The sequence below is a fragment of the Hydra vulgaris genome, chromosome 05, assembly GCF_038396675.1.
Source record: "Hydra vulgaris chromosome 05, alternate assembly HydraT2T_AEP".
In the NCBI taxonomy this organism is placed as follows: domain Eukaryota; kingdom Metazoa; phylum Cnidaria; class Hydrozoa; order Anthoathecata; family Hydridae; genus Hydra; species Hydra vulgaris.
This window is the reverse complement of record NC_088924.1, coordinates 26,097,902-26,109,287: the sequence shown is the minus strand read 5'-3', so window position 1 is coordinate 26,109,287 and position 11,386 is coordinate 26,097,902. Positions and strand designations below refer to the sequence as shown.

At 27.3% G+C, this 11,386-nt stretch overlaps 1 protein-coding gene across 6 annotated transcripts; it reads right to left on the bottom strand.

Moving 5' to 3' along the window:
• Positions 1–740: 740 nt before the first annotated feature.
• On the bottom strand, positions 741–10,198 carry LOC136080726 (uncharacterized). Of its 6 annotated transcripts, none has more exons than XR_010638613.1 (3): positions 10,069–10,198; positions 4,666–4,803; positions 741–979 (listed from the first exon to the last, which is right to left on the bottom strand). XR_010638613.1 is itself a non-coding variant. In XM_065797745.1 (3 exons), the coding sequence occupies exons 1-3, from the start codon at positions 6,531–6,533 to the stop codon at positions 964–966; spliced, it is 453 nt and encodes a 150-aa protein (XP_065653817.1). In that variant the 5' UTR covers positions 6,534–6,896; the 3' UTR covers positions 741–963. The 6 variants fall into 6 exon arrangements, 2 of the variants coding, with proteins under 2 accessions (XP_065653817.1, XP_065653816.1); XR_010638611.1 differs by having other exon boundaries at positions 9,933–10,184; XR_010638614.1 differs by lacking the exon at positions 10,069–10,198 and adding an exon at positions 7,230–7,316.
• Between the last annotated feature and the right edge of the window lie 1,188 nt (positions 10,199–11,386).

The window sequence follows — 11,386 nt, the reverse complement described above, 5'->3', positions numbered from 1 at the left end:
TGGAACACTCTAAATAATGAGGTCATGTCCGGAAAAAGTCTTGAGGTGCTCAAAAAACATATCATGAACTGGTATGGTAATAATTACGTTTGCAAAATTTGTCGTTTTTAAAATTTTGTTTGATTTCATACTGACTTATATCTTTACTTAAGATTGCATTACTATAAATGTATAAATATTTTTTTAAATTGAAACAATTGTAAATTTTCATGACATTTTTTTTTTATGAAATAATTGTAACTTATTTTTTATGACATTTTTATGTGTGTGTACTGACTATAAAGTTAAATGTGTTGATTTAAATTAGTCTTAGTGTTAACTAAAACTATCTTGTAAAAAACAACTTGAAATAAAGTTTTTAAATTTAATTAAATATCTACGTAAAGTAAACAAATGGTCCAATGACAATAAATAATCAGTAACTGATCCAGGGTCGACGACACCTGGAGGAGGAGGGGGGGGGATTTTAATTAAAAATAATTTATTACACATAATTAATTATGTATTTGAACATAGTTAATTAATTATGTTTAACTAACTATGTTCAATTAAGTATGAGCAATAAAACCTCAAAGTTTGAGCACTTTTAAAATCACTATCAAATTCACTTTCGCGCACCATAGCAACAACATTAATAAAGACGTAGCGTTGTTGTTACAAAATAGATTTAAACCTAATAAGATAAAAAATTAATTTTGGAACTTTCTTGCTTAGATAAATTATTAAAAAATACTAAAACATTAAACAAAAATTTAAATTTTTTACAGCTATATAGAGTTTATACAAATAATATTGAACAAAAACTAAATGCGTTCATCGTTTTTTCGAGATAAAACGGCCAGTGTAATTGCGATTACTAGAAAAGAAAAGCTTAACCAGCCTAACATGTATGAAAATCCCATTGCGTAGCGATAATTAAAATCTGTATAAACTCGGTTGACTTCGTAATAAAGTGACAATGCGCTAACTTTTAGACAGACTGAAATAAAAAAGACATAAATAAAATTTAAAAACAAACAAAAAACAGGCTAAATGAATAATTCTAAAAATGAATATTTGCAATAAAAAGTATTTCCTTATATGGAAAATATATAAGGAAAAGTGCCAAACCAGTCTATCCAAGAAAAATATTAAAATGAGATAATTGGACACAAATTTTAAAAGTTTTTAACAAAATCTGCTACACCAAACCAACTAAATGTAATTGCTGTGCACACAGTTGTAAAAAATGGCCAAAAACTACATTGTACTGACCCGAGAAAACCGCTTTGAAAGGGTGAAACTAAAATGTCCTGACTAAAAAAATGTTATATTTGGAATCTATCTATTTATTCAAAAAGTATAATCTTGGTTTTTAGCGTTTTACACAATAAGGAAAAATGGCAGTTTTTCATATTTCGCGTTTTCACAGAATTTCATGATTGCGTTGAATCACTTTTTTTTTTACACATTTTAGATGTTAAACAAGCCGTATTAGCTGAAATATTTTGGGAATCAGCAGTGTACACGTTTAATAGAAATTAGTCAAATGTGTTAACAAAATTTCAAAATGCCATGTTTTGCAAACTAGTTATGAAAATTGTTGGAAATCTGTTTTTATTTTGCGCCTGAAGAAGTGAAGTAAGTTGACACAATTCTTTGTTAAAAATATCTTTAAATATTACCACAAAAATCTTAATTTGAGTGATGACAGAGTGCAAAAAGACATCTGTGACTCGTTTTAAACAACTCTTTAGGGAAAAGATGAAGAAAAAGATGTTATCCTGTCACTTTTGATTGCTTTCTCATCAAAAAAAGTTAAACCAGCAACAAGAGATCAAAGCTGCAACTGTCTCATTAGCCAAGTTGGACATTTAAAGCTGAATGAGAAGAGCCCAGTGAACTAATATAAACCTGAGGTAGATTGTACTCACCAACGATGAGACGATTGTTTGAGCTTTGTTAGAAGATCTGTCGCAGCAGTGTACTCCATTTACATTTAGGAAGAATCTCAAGCAGCTAGCTACAGCAGATCCACTTGCTGCAGAATAAATAGCTCAGGTCATCTCTAATAAACTAACAACTTCTGGAGGCACTGTAATAGTTAAATTTATTAGGTAGGCCACTTTAATAATTTTCACAGTTAAACTTAAAGTTTATAGCAAAAAGGTAATAGAAATGTTTACATTATTAGGAAGCTTAAGTGCCAAAATTTTTTTCCTAAATCTAACATTAAAACTGAAGATCTAATACAAGTACAGCTAAATTCACGACTTTCAAACCTTGGCATGAAAAAATTGGCATCAACCATCTACAGAGTCAGTGACACTAAGATTATGGAGACAAATTTTTTAGCTAAGTTTGGAGCAAGTTTTTATTTAATATATAAGTTGTTATGTTTGGAGTAACAAATTTGGAGTAAAGTGCTTTTATAGTGTTTTTAAATGCTGTAAAAATGCTAAACTTGAAAAGCTGTTATCTTATTTTGTTATTGTTATCTTGCTTTATTATTATTATTTTGCTTTGTTATTGTTATCTTGCTTTATTATTATTATTTTGCTTTATTATTGTTATCTTGTTTAATTATTGTTATCTTGCTTGGTATATGCTAAAACTAAAAATCAGAGTTATTATGACAAAATAGTTGGATTTAAAATTTTTTCAGTCGGAAAACATTGGAGTTTTACCCTGCCAAAGTGGTTTTCTTGGGTTAGCTCAAAGTAGTTTTGGCTATTTTTTACAACAGTGTGCGGTATACTTAAAAATTTTAAGTATTGTAGACCGGGGCTAGTTGGCAGTAGAGGTAAGTTGACGAATTGTGTTTATCTTCAAAGCCTTGCATTTAAAGGTACCAGAAATTACATGGAACCTTTCTAACTAAATATTTCATTTTTCAGAGTAGTATTGTAAAGGTTTTCGCTTGTGTATAGGAGATATTTGGGATTTTGGTTTTTGAAAAACAAAAACAAAACTTTTGTAACATTGCATTTAGAAGCATTTTTTTGGAACATTGCATTTAGAATGCGTTAGAGCCATTTTGATCTTAATATTACTTTACAAAGAAAATATAAGGTGGTCTTAAAAAAAAAATAATGTAAGGATTGCCCAGTCACAATTGATTTACTATTTCTATACAGTTTTTTTTCAATAGTTACTGTTTTTTAGGATCTTTTGGTTGTTTATTGAAAAAAAGGCTGTCGGGGTGGAGCTAGCGAACTTTGTTCCTTGTGGTCCCGGAAGGGCCCCAAGAAATTTTTTTTATAATGAATGCAACTTTTTTTTTTTTGCTATGTAAATATATACAATCCTTATGTTAATAACAAGATATATAGGTAGCAGGGGCGAGAAGAAGACTAATATGTCTTACCGCCAAACTCCTTGATAAATTCCTTAAATATAAAGTTTAATTTAAAAATAAGTACTTCCGTTAACTATATAAAATAAGTACTTCCGTTAACTATATAAAATAAGCAAACGTAAAATTGGTAAAGTAATAAATAAAACATTTTTTATTAAAAAATAACAGAAAGCACTATTTACTTAAACATATTCTTCTAAAAGCACAGAAATGTTTAATTTTCATTCATTGAAAAATCATGACTTAACTTTTTTTAAGTATCAGGATCAAAAAATATAAAGAATAATAACACATATTAAGCAACAAAGACATAAATTTGAAAAGTTACCAAGTGCATTTTACTTAAGCTTTTCTAAAATTAATATACTTTTCATTTAATTAATAGGTCAATTATAAGGGTATTTTGCAATTTAAAAAATAGTTTTATGATAAATCATTTTTTAGTAATAACTGTCTAAGTTTAGCATTAAACTCATTTAACATTGTAAGAGTTTTAAGTTCAGTTGTGAGTATTTTATTCCATGCTTTTGGTCCTTTAATTGAAATCAAAAATTCAGTTTTTGATTTCAATTAGAGGACCTTAGAGGAATTAGAGGACCTTAGAGGAATTAGAGGACCTTAGAGGAATTAGGCAAAATAACTTTTGGGTTGTATATAGGTGTTACCTGAATATCTAGTTAAGTATTTATTCTGATTAGTTTTAAATAAGGGATTAAAAGTTTTCGGAATAATACTTTTATTAACTTTGAATATAAAAATTAGAAAATGATAATTTTTTTTTTGGTAGATATTTAGTATATTTAACTTAAAATAAAAAAAACTTAGTAAATAAAGGTCAGCAGGGTGTGTAGTGGCTTTCATTGGATATAATTCTAATTGCATGTTTTTGCATATTAAAGAGTTTTTTGATTTATTTTTATTGGTACCACACCATGTAATATTAGCATAATTAAGATAATAAATAATTAGCATAATTAAGATAGGAATGAATAAAAAAGAAATATAAGAGTTTTAAACAACTTGAAAAAATTCTTCAAGACTACACTTTAATATTTACAAGAAAATATGACGTTAGAGCTACAGAGCTCAAAGAGTAAAAGCAGAGGCAACTAGCTCCGGTCTCCCCTACATTGTTGTTTGCAAAGAAACACAATATAAATAATTTTTTAATATAAACTCATTTATTTCAAGTTTGTTGTATGTGTATACATGTATATATGTGACTGGTTTAGCGCTTAACCAATCATACTATTTGTTTATATAATTAAAAAGTTTATTTTATTGTTAAAATGTTACTTAAAAGGTAAAAAAAAATTAAATTTACTTGCTTGCAAAAAAAACATTTACTGATACAACATCCATGTTAAAGCTTCTCTTTATTATCCACACAATCAGTGATGTCATCAACGAAAGCCACAGAGAACAAATACTTAATATAAACAAAACCCGAACAATCAGTTCATATCCTAAAGTTTTTTATAAAAAATGCCTGTATTTATTTTATGAACATTTTTTACAAAAATTCATTTAATTAAATAATGAATAAAAATATATTATTTAATTAAATGAATTTCTGTAAAATTTGAATTAAAGGCTGTTTCTTTTAAAAGTTTTAAAGTGGTACATTTTAAACTCTAATTCTACTTTTTTTGTTTTACTACAAACCTGCCATATTGACAATAGAAAAACTGAAGTATTTTAAATACCTCTTAGGGTTTAAAAGTAAGAAGTTGTATAATCGATAAAAAATATAATAATAAAATAAAATCACAATCACAAGACATATAAACTCAATGAAAATTTATTTAGAACAACGTAAAAAACATGTTACTTGTAAATAAACTTGTTTTTTTATAGCCTTAAAATAAAAATTTAGATTAAAAAAAAATTTAGTTAAATGTTAAAGCAGAAAACAAGTTTTCTTCAAAGTTATTTCATTTTATCATTAAAATAAACCTCCGTCTCCCCATTGCATTTTATTTCATTTTATCATTAAAATAAACCTCCGTCTCCCTATTTGAGTCTACTACTTTTTATAGCTATTTTTTAATTTAATAATTTTTTTAGTTTAATAATTAATACCCAGAGTTTTAATAATTTTTACCCAGAAAAATATGAACCAGCATAAGCAATCTGTAAATTAAAAGTTTATCTGTAAATTAAAATATTTTAAACTTTTGGTAATGGGGCTTCAAACAATTCGTTTGATTCGTTACTTCAGCAAAAAATATATTTTATCATTTTGCTATTTATTTCAAAATAAAAATTTTTTTTTGCCTTATTAATATATGCATGTCAGAAACACCCAGTATTTTACTATAAGCTATAATATATATATATATATATATATATATATATATATATATATATATATATATATATATATATATATATATATATATATATATATATATATATATATATATATAACAATATTGTTTATATAGTTTGCAAATAAAAATATATATAAAAAAATATATGTTTGTATAGTATAAACAATGTTGCACCAATAGTGTTTGCTATCCGGGACTTATCTGATAAGCTACTACATTTTTTAATCTTTTAATTTTTTTAATAATTGTTTACTATAAGATTTTGTTTACTTAGTTGCCATAACGAATAATATTAACGTAACCATTGTTTAATGTGAAAGTATAAAAGATAATAAGAAAGAATAAGAACGGTTAATAAGGTAAGGTAGACAAAATTTCATAAAATTTAATATTTTGTAATAAGAAACTGACCTGACGTGGAAAAAGCTTTCAAAACAAAAACTTAATCGAAATTTTAGAAGAAGTTTTTGGTAGAAATTAGAAGTGTCAAAACTTCACGCTGCCTTTACCCGGCTTTACCCAACTTTTACCCAGTTTTACACAACATTAACAGAAAATTGAACATTACTTGTCTCTTTTTCGATCTTTTGACATAAACTTTGTTCAGGAATCTTAATATCTTCTGTTCCAAAAGAACTATTTAAAGCTGCGGAGCTTGACGAGTTAAACGCAGTTCTATTGAGTTTACTGACATAAAATATATGACACTCGATCCATAACCCTTTATGATAAACTACTTTTAAAGGTCTCGAAAGCTCTTCAAACCAGTGATTTGTAAGCAGCGAAGAAAAAGACAAAGCTATTGCAAAAGAAATTATTCCAAATGAAAGAGACCGATGACATTTATTTTTAAATGTTGTCATTGTCAAAATTAACCTAGCATTACATAATCAGTTTATAAGTGTTGAATATCTAATTCGAAACCTTGAACAAAAAATATTTTAATAGAATTACAAATAGCTCAAAAAGAATCTTTAGCACATTTTTACATTGAACTTTTCACTTCAGATTTAACAAAATCTTTCCGACCTAATATACACAAACACAACGGCGATTCGATTGCGAACCATAATTACATTTACTTGCGACTTTTTTTAAACACCAATATACAACTATGTTACTTTTAACACTACGTTAAACAACTTTTGTTTTTTAAATACAGGCTTTTCAAATTTGAATAATTGTCGGAATTATTTGTTGACGAGAATAAAAGCTTTTAACAACGACTTAAACAATCTATACATACAAAATTAACAACTAAATAATATTTATGTCATAGTCAAAAGAAAAAAAAAAGGAAAAACACTTTACAGTGAAACATTTTAACACTTATGTTTATGTCAACTACGTTTTCAGATAAGGATGGTTGATCAAGATAAAATAGTTGATGCAGTTAAAAATTTTCTGTTGTGATTGTTTTAGGACAGTTATTCACCACTGAATTCATTTCTAAAGTCTGTTTTTTAGTATAACAAACAATGTTGTATTTGAGTTGTGTTTAAGTAAATTCTATTCAGATTTTATTTTAATTACAATATTTATTTAATATATATTTATACCTAAACAGTAGTTTGATATCCAAATCTGTTCAACACCATAGATTAAAAAGAAAATAAGCAAATCATAATTAACATTTTATAATTACATTCAACATTCATAAAAGAATTGAAATCCGGTTTGATGATTGATGTAAAGGAAACATTAAGGACTTAAGTTAAATGAAGCAAGAAACCTGACTGAAAAGAAAATGAATTTCATCTAAAACTATTTTAGAGTTCGTATTTAGGTCGTTTTCCAAGCCGCTTAAAATAGTAAACTGTATGCTACACAAGAGTGTACCAGAAAAATATCAGAGCAGTACTTTTTCACCTCACCAACTTCCACTTCAACAGATAATCGCGTCAACATATTTTAATTACTGTAGGTCCTGAATATTGGCACTAGAAAATAATCTAAAGGTGACCAATGAAATAGTAACTATAAACTAAAATCAATCTACATATATAAGTCTATAATATTGCGTTATGAAATTTCAATCATTTAAGTTATTACCAGCTGTTGTTAAAGCGTATTCATGGAGAATGCATGTGTATTAAAGTGATCAATATTGCAATTTGGTCACTTCAAAGTTGCGTTTGTAAAGACAGCTTAGGAATTGCAAAGAATTCTATATTTTAGTTATAAAAAACTTTTAACGTAGAAACTTCTTCGATGTGTTTTCAAAAATCAAAGTGGCAAAATTGTAACCGGTTTATGGAAAAAGGGCGTCGGCTTCAAAGAGTCGTGGTGTAAAAGTATAAAAAGAAAATAAATATTCAAATTAAATTATGACTTTGGTGCAAAAAAATCTTATCAGCATGTTTTGGACCAATATCAAAATTTGTTAAATTGATGAGCCATAACACTAGGCTCTTATGTGTTTTAAGTATCAACTTTAATAAGCTGGGGGTAGAAAAGTTGTGCATTTGTTTTCCTGTGATTTCTTTTATTATTTCCCAATTGTGTTTGGAGTTATTTTTAGCTTTATCAAGTATATATTGTTTTAACTTTTTTCAAACTTTTTAAAACAAATATTTGTAGACTTTGTATTTTTAGATATACTCATTTTTTACTTCTATTTTATTTTAGATGGTTCTTTCAACCCCTTTGAGTTCCAAAGAAAATTTTATTTTTTTTAAGCCCATCGTCTTTTCACAAAGTGAAAAATTAGCGTCATAAAAGAAATAAAATGTTTAAAAAAAATTTTCGCAAATAAAGTTTGAGTTAATGCGTCTACGCGCATCCAATTCTGATAATTATTCCCGATAACTATCGCAATAATAATCAACGATAATTATTCTTGGAATAGTTCTATTTATCAAGTTCAAAACTTATTTTTTGTTTCATTTTATCATAACTTCAGAGCTTGAGTCTGTTGCAACGAAATTTGGGATATGGTCAGATATACCTTAAATCGTAAATGTTTATTTGTTTATTATAATAAATATATACATAGCCATAGATATAGTTTACGATACTTGATTATATATGAACTCAATTTTAAACTCTATGTTCGAACAATAAAGTTGTTCCAATATTTAATTAACTTTTTAGGATATTATCGTTAAAGATATCTGTTGTGATGATGTCAATTTGACAAAAAATCTTTTCTTATTTGTAAACTACTTTAAATTTTAATTTAAATAATTTCTGTTGAAAGTTAATATTAAATACATTTAATGCTTTACTTTTAAAATAAAATGAACACATGCTGATGCAAAAATGTGCAAATGCTGAAACAAAAAACCAAACAACAAGAATGTTGAAACAAAAAATAAACCGATTGAAATTATTTTTGCTATAAGTTAATTACCGTAATGAATTATAGATTTTAAAGTCAATAGTGTTTGCATTTCATTAAAAAAAAAAAGTTCAAAAAAGAGATGTTGTGAGCCCTATTTACCCTAAAAATTTGTTCAATATGGGCTAATTAAAAGTTTATTAAAACGTAATATAATAATTGTTTTTGTATCTTTTTCAAACTCACTTTTTAAAGATACTTTCTTTATTATAAAGGTTTAAAGGTTTTTGTCATTTTAACTCCACGCGTTGGTTTTCTGATTCTGCGGTTTTAACTCTATCTGTTAGTTTTCGATTTTAACTTTTATTTTTTAACTCTACCCGTTAGTTGTAACTTTACTTTAAACTCTACTTGTTAGTTTATTTTTAACTCTACCCATTAGTTTTCACTTACGCATGTTGTTGCAAACGCTATACTTTTCTGAAATAACTTTCACAAAGTTATGTACTATATTTACTCAAATATAAAGTAAACTTTGTTTAATATGTGCACAAAAAAACAAACAAAAAATAAAATCTATAAAAACGTGCTAAGTTACTCACTTGTACGTAAGTACTCCATGATGTCAAGTAAACTTTCTAGCATATTTATTTGTTCGCTAAAGTTAGTCTAACTTGTTAGTTCGCTAAAGTTAGCCTAACTTGTTAGTTTGCTGAAATTAGCCTAACTTGTTAGTTCGCTAGAGTTAGCCTAACTTCGTTCTGGTTATGGTTCTTTGGGCCCTATGAAATTAAGTTCATATCGCATAAAACCATACATGCAAACATTTTTGTATACAACATTCTGCCTTTCTTTGCACCAATTTCAGGAAGTTGAAATATCATGTTAACTTCTATTATATTTATAATTAAAAGTTATAATCATAATTAAAAATTATAATTAAAGTTCTTGATTTTCACCCGTTACAAACAAATAAACTTACAGTTGCGCTTTAAATGGTCGGTATAAGTACACTAAAGTTTGTGTTGGTTGGCAATTTATTTATAATATGTAATGCTAACTGTTGAACGGATATATGCTCTTTAAAACACAGAACATTTAATAAGCATAAGATTTACCAAGAAAGTTTAACATCCACATCTAAAAATGCGATTTCCGCAATTCAGATTGTTTCTAAAACCATCTAAATAAGATAAACTATCTATTAAAAGAATACGCTTTTTTGAAGCACAAAATTTTTGAAACTTTTAAATTACTTGAAATATGTTTCCATATTTATGCAGTTGGTTCAACAGAGGATGTTATATCCTTTTAAAGACCAGTTTCACTATGTTTTTTGTTTTCAAAGAAAGTACAATGCGGTTTAACTTAGGGCGCAAAATTGTACTTTTTGGGTTTCAAAAATATATTTTTTAGTCAGATGGATCTTAAAAACCATCAACTTTTTACGTCATTAAACGTCATGTCTTTTGAGCACGTTGAAACTTTATCTAGTCTCCCCTGCCTTATTTAATTTAAGTTTTAATTAATTGTTAAGATAAACTGATGTCAATGAATAAAAATAATATTTTATCAAAGCGTAAAATAATATTTAATCAAATTCAATGACGCAAGAATAAGATGACTAAGGCATTTAAGGTATTACCAATTACACTCATTAGATTAAGACAAGCATCATTTCCGAACTGTGGAAAAAAGTCCAGTATAACACCAACCTTCAAATAAGGTAGTAGACTTTACCCAATAAAATACAGACCAGTTTTTCTCACTTCTGTGTTGTGCAAGGTCATGGAGAGCACAATCGGTTAATGACATTTGCAACAATACATAACCTAATCAACAAAACACAACATGAATTCAACAAAAAGTAATCATTGATAAACAAACCTCGTCGTGGAAATATGTTAAGTCAGGGCTGCAACAAGATAGCCTACTAGGTCTTCTATTATTTATCTTCTTCATCAACGACCTATCGGATAAAATTAATCACTCATTAAATTGTACGCAGATGACAGCAAAATTATAGCTATCATTAAGTCGAATATTGACGCGCAGACTCTTCATGCAGATATTAATGCTGCAGTAGGCTGGTCCCATGAATGGCAAATACATTTTAGCACTAAAAAATGTAAAATGATGCATGTTGTGAGTACTCACTGGCAATTATTGTTGGCACTGGAAGGAAACTAAAGGTAATAATAAAAAAACGAGATCTGGGAATTCTTTTATCGGATAACCAAAACGTTTGAACTAGAAGCTGCCGTCTCAACCTTAAACAGTATCCTTGACCGGATTTCTGCAATTGCAATTTCATACTGTAGCACACTCTCTGTTAAACATACATCCGCTCTATTCTAGAATATACCGTATATTTTTAAAAAGGTAACATTGCAATCCTTGAAAAAGTACAGAAACGAGCACCAAAAACTATTGGGG

Bases quoted from the DNA above. Each gene is read 5' to 3' on its own strand.
- LOC136080726 (XM_065797744.1), bottom strand. From the start codon at position 6,533: ATGACAACATTTAAAAATAAATGTCATCGGTCTCTTTCATTTGGAATA. The intron at 4,804-6,238 runs GTAATGTTCAAT...AAAAAACTTTAG, and splicing joins AAAGATCGAAAAAGAGACAA to GATATGAACTGATTGTTCGG. The intron at 980-4,665 runs GCAAGTAAATTT...TTTTTATTTCAG, and splicing joins AGTAAATGTTTTTTTTGCAA to TCTGTCTAAAAGTTAGCGCA.